General features: G+C 42.3%; 2 protein-coding genes across 2 annotated transcripts in view; both read right to left on the reverse strand.

The window, feature by feature from the left end:
• Positions 1 to 19,433, reverse strand: part of LOC137631718 (protein downstream neighbor of son homolog) — a 129,678-nt gene that overhangs the window by 28,083 nt on the left and 82,162 nt on the right. The window contains exon 8 of the mRNA XM_068363600.1: positions 10,574 to 10,769. Within this exon, the coding sequence (XP_068219701.1) occupies positions 10,574 to 10,769 (196 nt within the window). The remainder of the gene's footprint in view (positions 1 to 10,573; positions 10,770 to 19,433) is intronic.
• Positions 10,877 to 18,075, reverse strand: LOC137631631 (uncharacterized). Its single transcript, XM_068363504.1, has 3 exons — positions 17,849 to 18,075; positions 16,441 to 17,713; positions 10,877 to 11,022 (listed from the first exon to the last, which is right to left on the reverse strand). The coding sequence occupies exons 1-3, from the start codon at positions 18,017 to 18,019 to the stop codon at positions 10,877 to 10,879; spliced, it is 1,590 nt and encodes a 529-aa protein (XP_068219605.1). The 5' UTR covers positions 18,020 to 18,075.

Genomic DNA, 19,433 nt, shown 5'->3' on the forward strand with positions numbered 1-19,433 from the left:
AGGGGTTTTGATGAAGGAAAGACCTAATTTTGGGAGGTGCTTTTTGGTCTCCAAGGACTTTCCTGTCAAGAGATTAGAACACAGAATCAATTTTCAACATAAAATGCAAGTAACTTAAAGACAAGTTATGAAAACATCAAGTAACACAAAATCAAATGAAAAATTAAACACTTACTAAATACCAAAATGTTCAGGTTAATTAGAAGGTATCCATTCTAAATGACCTTGATATTATAAAAGAAATGAGTTTATCTGAAATATGGCTTGCATCTATCCATTATTATTCTTGTTAGCCTGAACCTAAAGGAGGCTGACAATCTTTAGCTCTTCATATAAGTGGCAGGATAAAACCCATAAAATAGTTTAGTATTTAAGAAAGCCTAAACTTGATATCTGCTGATAATAATGATTCCAAATAAATATATATGCTTTCAGTTTCTTAGTTATGTTCAGAAACTCTTCAAGTTGTTTGTTTATTACTGCAGTTTAAAATGTCTTCCCAGAGTTTTGTTAACAATTACTGTGTGGAGAATGCATGGGAATAGTTTTTGAGAGATCAAGATCTGCATTCCATTTTTGATCATGTTGAGGCCAAAACTGTGATTTGAATAATTGTTGTGAAGAGTGCATTTTTCTCACTGTACCACTCATGGAAAAGTAGGTTTCAATGATTGCCAATCAAGCACAAAAGGAAACTTGCTGTTAGTTCTGGGGAAAAGCCAGGGAAGACTAGGCTAAATAGTCCGAGGATGACAACAATAATGACATGCCTCCACTTAAACAATTTACATAATCAGCTAACTTTTGATAGTGATGAGCTTCATAAGCTCTTAACATTACTAGCCTCCTTTGTTAAAAGTTCAAAGTCAAGTGAATCCTCTTAAAAATTATATTTTAATTATAAAATAAATTTTTGAATATACTTACCCGGTGAATATATAATAGCTGCAACTCTGCGGCTCGACAGAAAACACACTCAAAAAACTCGCGAGCGATCGCTATGAAGGTTGCGGGTGTGCCCACCAGCGCCAACTGTCGGCCAGATACCACTCTTGTATGTAAACAAAACCTTCAATTCTTCTCGTCCCGCTGTGTCTCTATTGGGGAGGAAGGGAGGGTCATTTAATTTATATATTCACCGGGTAAGTATATTCAAAAATTTATTTTATAATTAAAATATCATTTTTAAATATTTAACTTAGCCGGTGAATATATAATAGCTGATTCACACCCAAGGAGGTGGGTAGAGACCAGAGTTAATTATGTTTACAGCGTATAAGCTAAGAATTTTTTCATTTTGACAGTTATCAATATAACAAAACCAAAATAAATAGGTACCTGGTAAGGAAGTTGACTTAGACGATTACTCTGCCTTGTAAGTCTGTCTTCCTCACGGAGCCCAGCGATCCTCTTAGGATGCTGACAGACTCCCAGGAGCTGAAGTATCAAGGGCTGCAACCCATACAACAGGACCTCATCAAACCCCTAATCTGGGCGCTCTCAAGAAATGACTTTGACCACCCGCCAAATCAACCAGGATGCGAAAGGCTTCTTAGCCTTCCGAACAACCCATAAAACAATATTAAAAACATTTCAAGAGACAGATTAAAAGGATATTGGAATTAGGGAAGTGTAGTGGTAGAACCCTCACCCACTACTGCACTCGCTGCAACGAATGGACCCAGTGTGTAGCAGTCCTCGTAAAGAGTCTGGACATCTTTTAAGTAAAATGACGCGAACACTGACTTGTTTCTCCAAAAAGTCGCGTCCATAATACTTTGCAGAGATTTATTTTGCTTGAAGGCCACGGAGGTTGCTATATCTCTAACTTCGTGCGTCTTAACCTTAAGCAAACATCGGTCTTTCTCATTCAAGTGAGAATGAGCTTCTCGTATTAACAAAATCTGATAAAATATGACGAAGAATTCTTTGACATAGGCAATGAAGGTTTCTTAACTGAGCACCATAATGCCTCAGATTTCCCTCGTAATGACTTAGTACGAGCTAAATCGAACTTAAGAGCTCTAACAGGACATAATACTCTTTCCAGTTCGTTGCCTACGATCTCTGATAAGCAAGGAATATCAAAAGATTTAGGCCAAGGACGAGAAGGCAGTTCATTTTTGGCCAGGAAACCAAGTTGAAGTGAACAAGTGGCTTTTTTCTGTAGAAAAGCCGATGTTCTTACTGAAGGCATGAAGTTCACTGACCCTTTTAGCCGAAGCCAAGCACACTAGGAAAAGTGTCTTGAGGGTGAGATCCTTCAGGGAGGCTGAATGTAATGGCTCAAACCTGTCTGACATGAGGAACCTTAGGACCACGTCTAAGTTCCATCCAGGAGTTGCCAAACGACGTTCCTTAGAGGTCTCGAAAGACTTAAGGAGATCTTGGAGATCTTTATTGTTGGAAAGATCTAAGCCTCTATGTCGAAAGACCGAAGCCAACATGCTCCTGTAGCCCTTAATCGTGGGAGCTGAAAGGGAGCGAACCTTTCTCAGATGTAAAAGAAAATCTGCGATTTGGGCTACAGAGGTACTGGACGAGGACACAGATGCTGACTTGCACCAGTCTCGAAAGACTTCCCACTTCGACTGGTATACTCTAATGGTAGAAGCTCTCCTAGCTCTTGCAATCGCACTGACTGCCTCCTTCGAAAAGCCTCTAGCTCTTGAGAGTCTTTCGATAGTCTGAAGGAAGTCAGACGAAGAGCGGGGAGGCTTTGATGGACATTCTTTACGTGGGGCTGACGTAACAGATCTACCCTTAGAGGAAGACTTCTTGGAAAGTCTACCAGCCATTGAAGTACCTCGGTGAACCACTCTCTCGCGGGCCAGAGGGTAGCAACCAACGTCAACCTTGTCCCTCCGTGAGAGGCGAACTTCTGCAGTACCTTGTTGACTATCTTGAATGGTGGGAATGCATATGTCCATAAAAGACCAATCCAGTAGAAACGCGTCTATGTAGATTGCTTCTGTATCTAGGACTGGAGAGCAAAAGATTGGTAACCTTTTGGTCAACGAGGAGGCAAAGAGGTCTATGGTGGGTTGACCCCAAGTAGCCCAAAGACTCTTGCCCACGTCCTTGTGGAGGGTCCATTCCGTGGGTATCACCTGACCCCTCCGACTGAGACAGTCTGCCAAGACGTTCAAGTCCCCCCGGATGAATCTCGTCAACAGGGAGATGCCTCGAATTCTTGACCATAAGAGAAGGTCCCTTGCGATCTCGAGCAGCGTGAAGGAGTGTGTGCCTCCTTGCTTGGAGATGTACGCCAAAGTTGTGGTGTTGTCTGAGTTGACCTCTACCACTTAGTTACTAAGACGCTTTCTAATATCATCAAGGCCAAGTGGACTGCTAATAGCTCCTTGCCGTTGATGTGCATGCTCTTCTGACTTGAGGTCCACAGACCCGAGCATTCCCGACCGTCCAGGGTCGCACCCCAACCCAAACCCGACGCGTCTGAGGACAACACGTGGTTTGGGTTCTTGACTGCTAGGGATAGTCCCTCTCTCAGACTGATATTGCTGTCCCACCATTTCAGGCATGCCTTTATTGGTTCGGAGACTGGGAATGATACCGTCTCTAATGTCTTGTCCTAGTTCCAGTGAGAGGCTAGATGGAACCGGAGAGGCAGAAGGGGTAGTCTCCCTAGTGAGACAAACTGCTCCAGGGATGAGAGAGTCCCTACGAGACTGTTCCAACTCCTGACTGAATAAACGTTTTCTTTTCAGCATTAGTTGGACTTCGAGCAGGGCTTGACTGCGAATCTCCATCCCCAAAAATAGAATAATCTGGGATGGGATCAGTTGGGACTTTAAGGTTGACCACAAGTCCCAACTCCCTGGCCAGACTCAACGTCCAATGTAGATCCTGCAGACAGCGAAGGCTGGACGATGCTCTGAGAAGCCAGTCGTCCAAGTACAGGGAGGCTCGGATCCCCGATAGATGGAGGGATTTTGCCACATTCCTCATGAGCCTCGTAAACACGAGAGGCGCAGGACTGAGGCCAAAGCACAGGGCTCGAAACTGGTACCCCACATTCCTGTAAACAAACCTCAGAAACGGTTGGGAATCCGGGTGTATAGGAATGTGGAAGTATGCCTCCTGAAGGTCGAGAGAGACCATCCAGTCGCCTTCCATAAATGCTGTCAAGACAGCCTGGTAGACTTCATCGTGAAGTTTGTCTTGACAATGAACACATTGAGCGCACTTGCCTCTTACGTACTCCTGCAGTGAACATGGCTGCCAAATCATGGAGCCATCCCTGAGGGACTTGTTCCTGCAGAGAACGTGGCTGTCAGATCATTGGAGCCATCCCTGAAAGCCTTGTTTATGCATGACATAATTGTACAGCAAAACTTCAAAGGCTCGAAAACAGCTGTGAAGTTGACCTGTAAAATCTTGGAGCGTCTCATGGCCAGGCGCCAGGGAGAGTCTATGAGGTTTGAGAAGTCTATCTGGGCAGAGGCAGGAACTCCCAAGCCGAGAACTTCTCTCGTGTCATATCAGACTCTGGCTCTATAAGTCAGTTTAAAAGAAGGGAAAGCAAAGGCTGTATCCCCCAAACTCCTCCTGGTGATAAACCAGTCGCCTAGCAAACGTAAAGCTCTCTAGGAGAGCGAGAGAGCACTAGCTTATAAAACAACGGCTTCGAAGTAGCTAGGCCTAGTGTAAGCTCTGACGTTTAGGCGAACGAGGAGCAGCAGTTACAAAAAGATCCGGACAAAGATCCTTAAAAATCAGCATGATTTATTTAAAGTCCATAGAGGGCTAAGCAGCTTTAGGCTCCTCTCCGTCTGACAGAGTCCTCAAGGGAATATCAGTAGGAGGGGGAACAGCAACTTCCTCATCTGCAGGAACCTTGTCCGATAATAGCTGAGTCTCAAGCAAGGGAGAGACCTACCGTGGTGGCAATGCTTTACAAGCAGAGTCCACACGCACTGGTGCATTAGTAGCGGACCAGGACGCAACGTCATGTAACTGCTTGACAGTCTGTGAACTGTCAACAACAACAGGTGCGAGAGACCAGGACGCAACGTCATGTAACTGCTTGACAGTCTGTGAACTGTCAACAACAACAGGTGCGTGAGGACGCACAGCGTCCACTCGAGACTGCTTTGACCGCCTAGACTGAGCAGTCAAAACAACTCTAGAATGCGGAGGTTGACGCTCAGCGTCAAAACAAGTCAACTCCGATTGTTAGCGAACGTCCTGAACGTCAACAGGAGCATCAGCAAGTGGCCTAACGTCCAAATGTGGCTGAAAATCCACACGAGACCGCATCGAGTGTGGTTCTAAACAACCTGACTGACGTGACTTAGCTACGCCAACGTCAACAGGACGCACAAAGGAACGTTAGGGTGGCTGAAAGCCAGGATCTCGATGAGATAAACGGCTAGGCTCAACGGACTTATCGGCAGAATAGTCTTCCATAAGGGAGGCAAGCTTATTCTGCATGTCTTGCCGTACAACCCATTTAGGATCAACGGGAATGGTTGCGGTAAGAGACGAGGGTAACGTCTGTGACCGCAAAACCTTGCCTACAAAAAGACTCTCGGAGTCTGTGTTACGCTTTTGTTAGGCGGCGAGCAGTCTTCCGATGACTGCATAGGGTCAGAGCTGTCCTAATGGTTAAAACTAGGATGCTGGACCTGTCCTGAAAGGACTGACTTTCGCTTAAAGGGCCTCGAAACCTTGTTTCACGGTTTCTTATGCGAAAAGCCTTCGGATGACGAGGAGAAAATCGTCTCTCTCGCCTTATGGTAGGGGTGATCTTGGTAAGATACACCCGATACCATAGAGGGAACATCTGTTCGCTGATCAAGGCCTCTCGAACCCATAAGTCGTACGACATTACTTCTCCCCTGGGCTTGGGAGCTTGCAAGAGGTCCCGGACTAGGCGAACGACAGGCACGAACAGACGAACCCTCGGTCGCAACACTGATAACACTTTGCGCAATATCACTTTATCACTACGATTTTCTGTTTTGCACTTATTTCACTGAAATCGAATCTTTTAACAATTCACATCAGGTATGAATAAAACTGATTTCTACCTGAAGCACGCAATTCTACCCTCATCAAAAGGTTGTAATTGCGAAATCAGTCGTATAATGCAAGCACATTAATACCAGCAAAAAATAGTAAACATATTTTAAGATAAAAAATTCAGTGGCTGGGGAAGAGACTAAACACTAGTTCATTCAAAACTACGTTTTCAATCTCTCACCGTACATTGCCTTGGGACGAGAATAAAAAACTAAAAACGTTTTATCCTTTCTCCCCGTACAGAGACTAGGGACGAGAGTAACTCGAGAACAACGTTACCCGCTTGGGACGAGATAAAGAACGGAACGTTTTCTCTCCTCTCTCTCCCTCCGTCTCTATCTCTCTCTCTCTCTTGATTTCGCACCTAAGAGAAGAGCCCACTTACGTTTCGTCAAAAAAACAGGTTATTTGACCAAAGGAAAAAACTGAAAGGTTTTTCAATTAAAAAGTTCCTTTAAAATAGAATTTAAAACATTTAAGCTTTGAAAGAAGAATGAACAAAACGTCAGAATCAATTTACTCTTTCTGCAAAGTGAAACCGTGATACTCTCTCTCTCTATCGTAACGATAGAGCGCAAACTGCGTAGCATAAATAAACTAAACGTTAGTTCATCTTTGAAACAGTACGAAGACTATTCAAAGAAAATCTTTCATAAAATATCTATTAAAAAATATTCATTTAATAAGTTTTAAATCATTAGCTCTTTAAAAGCTATTTACGATTGAAAGGGCTCAACGTTGTTTAACTTCGGTTTCCAAGTTAGGACCGCCTACTCTCAGGAAAGGTCGCATATAAACAAATCATTAAAATTTATTTTGATGTTTATTATAAATGGAAAGCTAATCGAAGAGGCCTAATAAAGGCGGTTGAGATATAAAATATATAGAGGAAAATCTATAATTAATTTATAACGTGATAAGATAATTGCTAAAAGCCTAAACACACTTCCGTCTAAGGGAAGGGTCGGCCATTTAAAAGTCAAAGAAAGCCCATACTCTCTTTGTAATCAAAAATTAAATCTATCCAAAAACGAGTTCAAGATTTAAGATGAAGATAAAACACCTGCACTGTGAAAGCTCAAACCAAAATGAAGTACTTCACCAAATATGTTGAGAAAACTCCAGGTTCTACAGCGAGTATTGATACGTCTTGTCGTCAACGTCGACAGAGAAGAATTGAAGGTTTTGTTTACATACAAGAGTGGTATCTGGCCGACAGTTGGCGCTGGTGGGCACACCCGCAACCTTCATAGCGATCGCTCGCGAGTTTTTTTAGTGTGTTTTCTGTCGAGCCGCAGAGTTGCAGCTATTATATATTCACCGGCTAAGTTAAATATTTAAAATTGGTAGTTGGTCCTATCCATCCCATTGCCCAACATAACTCAACTCTCAAATTTGAGTCTGTTAATAATGCTCTATTCAGTAAGGGCTCTGAAAGTTCACTGTGAAGTATAAATTTGAAAGCCTCTCAGAAATCCTTGAATTCTTTAATTGCTTTAGACCCTTCTGCTGCTAAACCCTTGCAATGCCACAATCCTAAGACCACTAGATTGTGAGGCACAAGACCAAGTGAGTAGTCTGGATGCTAATATCCTCCCTTTTCCAAACTATATTGTATTACATGGCATATTGTATGATTCCCTTGAACCTTGTTGGGTGAACAGAGTTTCAACTTATTAATCATTTACATCGTGTTTTGCTTGGTAGTGTTCTGTTTGCTTGCCAGCTTGACCACTAGCTCATTGCTGGTTAAATAAAGCAAGTTAAATGAGGTGCTAGTACATCTACTGACTAAACGAGTCCTCCACACTCGCATATGCAGCATCCCCAGTATCCACTCCAGTTTAAAAAAAAACGGTATATCAACTGATTTTTCACAGTTCAACGTTCAATAAAAGAAGGAAAAGAAAAAATGGAGGCCAACCTTGAAAGTGAGGTTTTATCTCCTTTTCAAACCTTGCATAACCCTAAGGCTGAAAAATACCCTAATGGGTGGAGTAAAGTAAGGTTGTAAGCTTCTTATTCTTCCAAATCTGCAGAAGTGGCTATTTACAAGACTTCATATTTTTCAGTTCTCAACTTTATGGTAGATAGAATCGATATACTGTATCTTGTTGCCTCAGATTCAGAAAATGTATAGTAATTCTGGTTCCCATTTAGTCCTTACGTATTTTATAACGCAGACATGCTGACATGTATAAGACCCGTCAGTTGCATAATACTGTCTTACATTTCCATTTGATTTCCAGTCTTGTCCCTATCATTGAGCATCATAAACAAAAATCTTTAAATTCAGGTTTTGCAAGTTGGTTAACTAAATAGATGCTGTTTGTGGATAACCAAATAGGAAGTGTTCTTAAATCACTTTCCTTGGCAGATTCTAGGTGTTTATTGAGCTTTAATTAGCTTCCCCTGCTGGATTTTTTAATATTCTTCCATAGTGAAATCATTGTATTTTAAATAAATCAAGATATATCCTCATCTCAGATTGTGATAAGTGTTTATTGCATTTAAGTTTTCTTCCTTACTGAATGTTAGTTTTTTTTAATATGGAAAGCACTGTTTTTAAACCAATGTGAGGAGTACAAGGTTGTGACTAGAATGGCTGATGTTAGATTTTCATAATGAAAAAGGACAAGCTATGTTAATGATAAGCAGAGCGATTAGTTGCCTTGTGGGGCAAATAACGATGTGACAGGAATATAAGTAGAAAATGGAGTACTAGAAAAGGACCTGAAAACTTCGCTTTGTACCTTTGCATCCACTTGCACATCCTACTGATTTCTAACAAAATAAAATTAAGGAATGGCTCTGAACATCCAACACTCTCAACCATAAAGGAACACACTGGTTGTCTATGATTAACTACAAAACCCATGAAGGCAGCTACAGCTTTGAGGTCCCATCTGAAATAGCCTCATCCAAACTAGCAAAATACTCTAAATTAAAATAGATTTAGATCTTGATGGCATAAAAACTACTCAATTAACCCCTATTACAAAATCTGTAGAGAGAGAATTTCAACAATACTCCTCACATTATTGTCAACAGAATGTATTTCTTGGGTAGTCCAATTTGGAAATTCTCAATTTAATAAACTTAATATTATTAATTATGCGATAAATGTAAATAAATAGATCAGAATCTATAACCAAGTTAGGCAATTGACTCTTTCTATAGACTTCAGAATATCTTGTTTTGATAGATTTTAACACTAAATGACAACCTTAGTTAACACCATTTGATTTCTCCTGAGATTATAATTCAACCATTTTACCTAAAATTATTTGACAAAATTCAGTATATGCATCCTGGAGGAGGCTACTTCTGATGCCTTAGAAGAATAAGAAGAATCTCAATTTATCTTAACTTATTTGTGTATTTTTCACAAATAATATATATAGAAAGTTATGTGACTGCCTGTTCTGTTTACAAATGGATGGAACACATGATTAAACATCCTGAGCATAATTAGCTATACAGTACATCCAATAATCTTAACATCTCCCACAAGATGATTTCTCTTGAATCTTTAGACTAGTCTATCATTTATGAAACCACATCTACCTCTTCCTACCTACAACCTCCACTCACTTTTATATGGCCTATTCCCCTTTCAGGAAGGAAGACAAATGACCTATTCTTAATTTTCCTTTATGATACTGCTGCAACAATACCCAAATTCTCAAGTTAGCAATACCTAATGTTGAAGACAAAATGTCAATCACTGAAACAAAAAAGCTACCTTTTACTCTTGATTTTACTGCCTTCATTCATCAATGCAGACAAGGGAGAGGGAGCTACTCCTTCCATATTTCTGCTTTGGCTGCTATCAGGGACTCTTGTAAATTTAATTGGAAATATTGTACTTTGTAGATAAAAGAAAAAGTCAAACTTTGATAAGAAGAAACCTAAACATATGATCACCTCTCCATTCGACATATATCATTGATAGTTCAGCAATGAAATTCTTATTTCAACCATTTCTAATCCTACATTCTTTCACATAATTTCTGCTAATGAGGTCTTTAAAGGTTTGGCTTCTTTAATAAATATCATGCTAATTAACTGGTTTTCGCATCAATTCACAATTTTAATCTTAATTCTTAATTCCTACATCCATCCTTACTCACAATAATACATTTACCAATTTAGGCTATTCCAAAGAAAGGCATGTACTTCATTTGTTCAAAATGTCATCATAGAACTACAAATGGTAAGTTTCAAAATTACTCAACTTCAAATCACCAGAATAGTCCCTATAAACTTTCTGACATTTTGTTATTCCCTATAGAAGTATTGCAAATTCCAAGTTAAAGCTCCTTAATACTGTACATTAAGGGCATCCAAATATTTGGTGTTGGGATTAAGGCACTGTACCTTTTAGAAAATTCATTTGAAACTTTTACCTACTGTTATTGTGGTTGATATCAGTTGTTTATTAACAAAACTTCTAAATATTACTAAAACTACTCGGTATTCAATTTTATTTCCTGTTTTTGAAAAAGTATAATTAAATTACTCTTACCTTTAAAGCTTTAAGAGTACCTCCTTGAAATGCTACAGGAGATAGAAGCGTAGGAGGCACACCAGCCAGAGGACCAACAGGTGATATACAACTACGACTATTGAGAAGAAAATTGACTAACCCCTGTATTTCCATTCCTTCAACATACACTAGGGATGTAGGAGTGCTGTCAATATTTTTGTATTTTACACGATCTCTGAAAAAAAAAAAAAGGAGTGAAATCCCATGCACCGAATTTTAAATTATAAAATTTATTATTTCTATTCTAACCTGATGTTCATATTGCTCCTCTCTCAAAGCTTTTTAAATGTCGATGCCTAGCCCAGAATAAATATTTTTTATTTCCTTTCCTTGCAAAATGCCTGCCCCACTGGCAACTGAGCTATCAAGCAGTCGATGGCAACTATCTGCCTGTAGACGATGATGCATCATAATTACCTTTGTCTTGTCTTAGGGGGGATGTACTGTACATGAAAAGGCGAGTATAGATATAATAGCATTTAGAATTAAAATTCTGTTTTTATTGCTTAATTTCATACACTGATGGAGGTGGGTTAGTGAAATAGACAACAACAATCTAGATTAGTAAATTTTATCTACCATTTGACTCATTTCAATGAACCCAAAGTAAACTTATAATCATTCGAGTTTCCAGATTAGATTCCAAACATGTTCCCACAAGAAACCTTTTACTTACACCAAGTTTAATAAATAAATTAACAGTATATTCTTACAACATATTTCTCAGATACCAAAGCACCTAATGCCTAGTAAATTTATAATAAAACCTGTTTATTTTAGATAAAGCCTTGCAAAAACAATCTAGGTATGTCATTACCAAAAATCCTTCCAAAGAAAAGATTCCACAAATAAAGATAAATATCTGTACTACCACTTTGTGCATTTGAACCTTTACGTTCTTCCTCTTAACTTGAATCTAACTCACTGTGTGTCCCTAATACCAAACACTTACCTAGTAAATATGCCCTATGAAAACCTAACCCTAGGTTGAGTTATTAATTTTTCAATAACTACTAGGTAGTTAAAGCCATGACTTATTCGAACTAATGAGTAGGAAAAGATAATCCGAGTGCCCCAGACTAAGTTTAGAATAGAGAAGCCTCTCCAATACCCAAGATATCAATCCTAAAAGAATAAATATGGGAGAAAGGTAATCGCCAGCCACTGAGGCAGAATATTTCCTCCTAACGTAAAACAATCTCAACTTTGGGGAGAGAGGGAGTAAGCTTGACTCATATTTGATAATACAGTGATACCTCTACATACGATCTTAATTCGTTCCAGAAACTGCTTCGTATGCTAAAACGATCGTATGTTGGACCAAATATTCCCATAAGAATACATGGTAATTTGTTTAATTCGTTCCTCAGCCTAAAAACCCATAATAACTCCTTAATAAATGGCTACACATAATTACACATAACATTAATACAATACAGTATAATAATTATCTAAAAAAAGAATAATAACAAAGAAATAATAAATAAAAAAGGGATTTGGACGTAGGAAAAATCTATTTCTGGGCGAGGGACCTGTGCCGCCCAGTGAATAAGCTCCATTTAGCACTTATTCTTAGGTAATTTACTGCTAAATATACCAGAGAAAAAAATGTAAAGGAGTGCTAGGTTAACTAGCTCGCTCACCTATTGGTGTCGGTATAAAATTGGGCGTATAATCCAGAGGTCCCGCACTATTTAGATTCATCCACGACAAAGACCCCAATAGAGGAGAGCCGTTCAACCTCACTCGGCACCACCAACTCTGCATCCGCTCAGAACCCAACTCCTTAGCACCCAAAGTTTGGGGACTCCAAGGGAGAGGAGCTGGGAGGGTTCACTGGGCGGCACAGGTCCCTCGCCCAGAAATAGATTTTTCCTACGTCAAAATCCCTTTTCTGGGCTCGAACCTGTGCCGCCCAGTGAATATATACAAGAGAAATGTCACCAAACTTGCAAAATAAAGGAAAAAACATAAGCGTAAGGGAAATACAAGTTGCTTTAATCAGAGATGAGTGCCAAAAACAATTATAAGGGTATCTTAAAAGGAACATAAATCCACTTGGTAGAACAACTGACAAATAAGGTAAGGTATAATAATGCCGTGAGTGATAATATATACAGATACTCAGGAGTTAAAAATTTACAAATATAATAACAGTATTCAGGTGCGAAACCAACGAATACAAATAGGGTATAAATGAGGCAGGTAAGGGGGAGAGATAAAATGACAAGGAATTAACATGTGAGTTACCTGGGAGTAACTACGCTCCCTGCAGCTACTGTAGAAAATTTTAGGGCTTCCAAATGTTTAAGGTAGTGTTTCTTGAACACTGACGGTGATTTCCACCCTGTATACCTGGAAAGGTCCGTAAAATTCATGTGGTGAAAAAAGTTCACCGAAGTAGCAACCGCTCTGATATCATGTGCAAGAGGAAAAGAGTCAGGGCTAGCTTGTTTAATAAAATACAAAATTTGTTGCCTGATCCCTTTAATGGTAATGGTACCACCTTGTTCTCTAATGAATAGAGGCCCCGAGGAGTTAGAGGAGGCCCGGGATAAATAAGACCTAAGAGTAGTAACAGGGCACAGAGACGGATCTTGCGTGAGGGGAACAATTTTCCAGGAGGACCATCTGTTCTGAGGGTCTTCGTTCTTAGCCAAAAAGAATTTGTTAGGTGAAAGAAGGACCTCTCCCGAAGGAAGGAACTCAATATGACCCGGGTCTCTCGACAAGGCTGCCAGTTCAGAAATTCTTGCCCCGGAAGCCAAGCTCACCAGGAAAAGTGTTTTCCTGAGAAGGGGAATGTAATCACAAGAACTGTTAATGGTATCAGAAGCCAATTTGAGTACATCATTAAGGAACCAGGTCACTGGGGTAGGACGAGTAACCGGTTTCAGTCTGGCACAGGCTTTCGGAATTGAAGCCAACAAAGAGTCGGTTAAGTCTATGTTAAAACCCACTAGGAAGATCTTTTTCAAAGCAGATTTAATAGTGGTGATAGTATTGGCTGCCAGACCTGATTCTAATAAAGTTCTAAAGAAAGTGACTGTAAGGTTCAAGTTCATACAGTGCACGTCTGAGTCTATCAAAAATTTTGCCAACTTTTTAACTGCAGAATCATATTGGCGGATGGTGGAATCCCGTTTATCTGATTCTAGGAACAGGGTGTTTTGAGGATCGATATTGGCACCATGCATGGCCGCAAACTTCATGAAGTCCATAAAGTTAGGGCGCTCTGAATGTTTGAGAAAGCGTACACAACGCGTGTTTGTACTATCTGAGACAGAACCGGATTGGGTATCGGGTGAGGATATAGTCTCAACTCTCGCAGGAGAGGATACCAGTTGCTCTTGGGCCAGATGGGTGCGACCAAGGCTACTTGTCCCTTGAAGGATCTCAGTTTGTCTAGGACTTTCAGTAAAAGATTCACCGGGGGGAAAGAGATAAATCCTTTCCCAGATGTCCCAATTCTGTGACATGGCGTCTGTGGCGTAAGCCTGAGGGTCTAGATTGGGAGCCACATATACTCTCAATTTGTGGTTGGATTCCGTGGCGAAGAGGTCCACTTGGAGACCGGGAACCCGAGAGAGAATCCACCGGAATGACTTTAGATCGAGTGACCATTCCGATTCTAAAGGGGAGGTCCGGGACAAGGCGTCTGCCACTACGTTCCGGACTCACGCCAGGTGGACAGCTGAAAGATGCCAACGGTTCGAGGCTGCTAGGGAGAATATGGCTACTAGAACATGGTTCAGAGGCCCTGATTTTGACCCGCCTCTGTTGAGGCAGCGGACCACCACTTCGCTGTCGAGGACCAGACGAAGGTGTTGTCTCTTGGGTAGAGCGAGACGTTTCAGGGTTAGAAGAACTGCCATGGCCTCCAGCACATTGATGTGAAATTGGCGGAATAAGGGAGACCAAAGACCTTGAACTTTCCTGAGCTGAGAATAGCCGCCCCAACCTGATAGGGATGCGTCCGTGTGAATGATTAACTTCGGAGGCGGAAATCGAAGGGGAACTGACTTTGACAGATTGTTGGCTCTTGTCCAAGGAAGAAGTCTTTCCCGTAGAATGGGAGGAAGGCGGACTTTCCTGTCCCGGAGCTTCCGGTTCGCCCTCGAACGCCAGACACGATTGATATCTTTCAATTTTGCCTTCAGAAGTAGATCCGTCACTGAGGCAAATTGAAGGGACCCCAGAATCCTCTCTTGGAGTCGTCTGGAACTTACTTTGTCTTTGAGAAAGCGTTTGGTGTTCCTTGCAATCTCTAACCTCTTGGGTTTGGGAAGACACAGAGTATGAGATATAAGATCCCATTGCAGGCCGAGCCATTGGAACTTTGATTTCGGAAGAAGACGGGACTTCTTGAAGTTGATCTGGAAGCCTAGAGATTGAAGATATTGGATGACTCTGTGAGTGGTTTTTAGGCAATTTTGGGAGGTGTCTGACCAAATGAGCCAGTCGTCCAGATAGGCTACTACTTGAATCCCTTGATTTCTGAGTTCCTGAACAGCGACTTCTGCTAACTTTGTGAAGATCCTTGGGGCGATGTTGAGCCCGAAAGGCATCACCTTGAAGGAGTAATTTTTGTCCCCTAGGCGGAAGCCTAGATACGGACGGAAGTGTCTCGCTATCGGGACGTGATAATAGGCGTCTGTAAGATCGATAGAGGTGGTGACGGCCCCACGGGGAAGTAAGGTCCGCACCTGCGAGACGGTAAGCATTCGAAACTTGTCGCATTGAATGGACAAGTTGAGAAGGGATAGGTCTAGAATCACTCTTCTCTTGTCTGAATCCTTCTTCGGGACACTGAACAGCCGACCCTGAAACTTCAGGTGTTTCGTTTCTTGTATGGCGTTCTTTTGTAACAGATCCTGGACAAATTCGACTAGGTCCGGAGTGGAATGTTGATGAAATTTGTTCGGAGGAGGAGGCCCTTGAATCCAACTCCACCCCAGTCCCTTGGAGATGATACTGAAAGCCCAGGGACTGAACCTCCATTTGTTGCGGAAGGCATAAAGCCTCCCCCCTACCTGCTGCACCTCAGTATTGGCTTGAGGAGTTGCCTCCACGTCCGCCTCGGAAGTTCTTTCCCTTGCGAAAGAATCTTCCTCTACCTCTGTTCTGGTTTGAACCACGGTGGTAGCCTCTACCTCTGTTATAACTCTGGGAAGAGCTATGAGCCTCATAAGACTGGTTAAAGGCAGGAGAAGTGGTGGAGGCACTGGAAAGCTGGCTCTTAGGGAGCAGAACGGTGACATAGTCGTCCGAAGGAGCCTGAGAGGTGGAAGGCTGTGCAGGAGCAACGGGAGATGGAGGAAGAGGCAGTCGGAAATTGGACGAACTACTCTGCTGTTGCCTGAACTGGGTGGAGGTATACGGGCGGAGCTTCTTCCTACCCCGGGCTTGGTAATTTGCGGGGTCATATTTCCGTTTAGGAGTCAAACCCCAACGGGCTTTAAGGCTCTGATTGACTCTAGTGGCCTCTGCCAAGACTTCCTCTACAAGATCCTCAGGGAAGAGATTTGAACCCCAGCAGGAGGACCGGATAAGCTTATTAGGCTCGTGCCTAATAGTCGCCTCAGCCAGGACGTGTTTGCGACACCTACGTTTAGCAATAGCGAAGTCATAAAGGTCGTAGTATAATGACTGCAACGTAGCCTTATTGAGAGACTTAAAGATACTCTCAGTATCATAAGTTAAGGCTATCGACTCCGTGGACGTGGCCAAGTTCAGAGTACGGCCAACACGTAGGCGGGAATCATACTCCTGTTTAATGAGGGATTCCGGGAGACGGGGAAGCCGCTCACTAAACATAACTGAAGCACAGTCCACTGATAGCTTGCCAGAGGTAAAAGTGGTATGGACATTGTCCCAACACTCAATGCCAGAAGGAAGAAGGAGGGAGATCGGATCCACCTCTCGGATGGGAGGCAAGGGCTTCTCCTCCAGAGCATATTGGAAAGCAAGCTCTGCTACCTTATTGACGCATGGAGTCACGGTGTTTTTGTCCATTAAGAACATTGTGAAGGAGCTCTTATAAGGCGTCAACATGGTGTTGGTGCAACCAATGTCATTCAGGAACCTAGCCCAAACAGATTGGGCTTGTTCTTTTGGGAAGATGACAGTCTCTTTGGGGACCTTATCTAACCGAACCAGAGCTTCCTCGGTAAGCCTGGCATAACCATGAAATGGAAATGCCAGACCAGGAGGAAAGAATTCAAAGTCCTCTAGAGGACGAGTGCCAAGACCTTCCAAAGTTAACATTCCGTCTGAGAACGGGGAATGAAGAGCCATGCGCCAAGGATTATTCTTGGTAAACGGCGGGAGCTTAGAGGCATCCGGGATGAGAGAGCTTTGGACTCGCTCCGGAGCACCTTGCTCTAATGCCCCAAGTCTCTGACCGATGTTAGAGAACATCGTGTCCATCTTGGCCTGCATTTCCGACACCAACTTAGCTTGCATCTCCGACACAATGCGAAGCATGGCTGATTCGGAAAGGCCCGGGCTAGGAGCAGGAGTGGCGGATTGTACTCCCAGGTCGTGAGACTTAGAGGAGGAGCCAGAAGCCTTAGATGACGGGTTTGTATTCAGCTTAGAACTATGGGAAGCCTTGTGAGGCTTACGAGCTTCAGGTAAGGTTCTAGATGTAGACTTATCCTTGGGGGGAACCGGGTGTGATCGTTGAGACGAATCACGGTCCCCAGAAAAACCATGAAAGGAAGAGCGATCAGATGAAGAAGAAAGAGCGGGGCTGAGGATAGGAATCTCAGCGCCGGTAACACCTGCCTCACTTACCACCCTACCTGCATCCGGATCATCCAATAACATGGGTTCAACATCCAGGTTCATGGAAGCAACATTGTCTTCCAGATCTCCGGGGGCATCCGACGGATCTTGTTCTTGATCAATGAACCCCGCTATGGTGGCATCAATGTGGGCAATGATGGGAGCTGCAACATGCCTAGCCACAGCGGCTGAAGACTTGGCGTTAGGATAGATCATGGCACAATAGTCTTCGGATAGGACGTAAGGCTGCTTGGATTTCACGTTTCGGGCAAAACCACCAACCCACACTTTCAGTGTGGCCCGAGCCGCAGACTTTTGCTCCGGGGATGCCTGAAATAATAGTGGGAATTATAAAAGGGAAGACTCCCAGTGGTCCTTCAAGACCATAGAGATCTTACTAAATATTGTATGTATACCAAAAAAAGGTAAAATAAATAAGAAGGCAACATAGCCAACGGGACTCACCGAGTCAGATCCAAGGGTGGTGATGAGGTCAAAACAGACCATACAGTTATCAGGGTGCCATACCACGATGTCCTCCAGCTGAACTCCGCAGAGGGCGTGAGAACGACATACGGTATGGTCACAAGGCTGATGAAGAACAGCCGCACAGGCCGTCGTCTGACAATGCACCATCTATAAAAAGAATAGTATATGAGAAACTGTAATTCTCTTAAGTAGGGGCGGGTCCGGAGGACCCGGGCCTAAACATAAGTCTAACTTAAGACTAAAGTATAGCTATCCATTCCGGTCGAGCCGGGAGCATAAAAAGGATGCAACAAAGAATTAAGATACATGGTGTCTGATTTCCCGGAGCGAGGTTAAGCCCCGGGCCGGGAAATAAAAGTATATCCATAAACCAATTCATATAGGAACTCCGGGATAGTGATCTGTCATATATAATCATATATAATCATAGGAACTGTTATAAATTAATAGGGGGGCGGAACTGTAGATAAGAACCGCCAACCGAACCCGGAGGGTTTCGTATAACATAATAAAAGTGTGATAAGTGAATATACAATAGGGTGCACCGGGATCCAACTCTGTTGACCGGTGGCCAACCAGTCTAGACAGAGACGAACCCGCCGGGACACCCGGAGGACAAAGTCCATAAACACTGAACTACCCCCTCTAAAAGGAGGGAAGGCAACGGTCCCCTAGGGGAGGGGGGAGAGAAGCCTAGCCGCCCACCTAGCGAGAGGGGGAACTTGGGGGAGGATCACGTGATACGGAGCAGCAGGGCTACCAACTGACGATCCCCAACCAGACAGATCAAACGGAGTAATAGCACAAATATTCATTATAATAGTAATAGCGTTGAAAAATTATATAAATATACACATAAAAAATTTAGGGCAAGGCATGCAACATAATAAATAAATCACAAAGGACACACCTGATGGCTTATAAAATAACATTGCCGCCTAGTAACGAAGGTCGGCAAGCCATACGATACGTAACTGATATCGGCCCTAAATATGAACCACGAGGGTTCTAAACACTAAATAATGAATATCCACAATAACAAATAAAATTTAATTAATAATAAAAATAATACACATAGTAACACCGCGAGTGAAACTAAAAGCTCTCAAAACAGGAGTACCAACTGTAAGCGGAATCAAGCAAGATCGATATGAACGAAGAGAATAAACTCCTATAATTTAAATATTAAACGATCTAGATTGCTCAAAACACAGCAAAACATAGCTTGGTACTTAACTTAGACGGTGTCTCCTGGGAAACCGATGAAGAAGCCATAATCCAAAGGAAAATCGCAAAAACACGAGAGCACAAACAAAAAGCGGGTTACCATAAAGGCGTGCTAAAAGGAGTTGGGTTCTGAGCGGATGCAGAGTTGGAGGTGCCGAGTGAGGTTGAACGGCTCTCCTCTATTGGGGTCTTTGTCGTGGATGAATCTAAATAGTGCGGGACCTCTGGATTATACGCCCAATTTTATACCGACACCAATAGGTGAGCGAGCTAGTTAACCTAGCACTCCTTTACATTTTTTTCTCTGGTATATTTAGCAGTAAATTACCTAAGA

Source organism: Palaemon carinicauda, chromosome 40 (genome assembly GCF_036898095.1).
Source record: "Palaemon carinicauda isolate YSFRI2023 chromosome 40, ASM3689809v2, whole genome shotgun sequence".
Classification (NCBI taxonomy): domain Eukaryota; kingdom Metazoa; phylum Arthropoda; class Malacostraca; order Decapoda; family Palaemonidae; genus Palaemon; species Palaemon carinicauda.

Bases quoted from the DNA above. Each gene is read 5' to 3' on its own strand.
- LOC137631631 (XM_068363504.1), bottom strand. From the start codon at position 18,019: ATGGTGCATTGTCAGACGACGGCCTGTGCGGCTGTTCTTCATCAGCCT. The intron at 17,714-17,848 runs GTGAGTCCCGTT...CTATTATTTCAG, and splicing joins CCACCCTTGGATCTGACTCG to GCATCCCCGGAGCAAAAGTC. The intron at 11,023-16,440 runs GCAAGCTATCAG...ATCCCCCCTAAG, and splicing joins CCATACCACTTTTACCTCTG to ACAAGACAAAGGTAATTATG.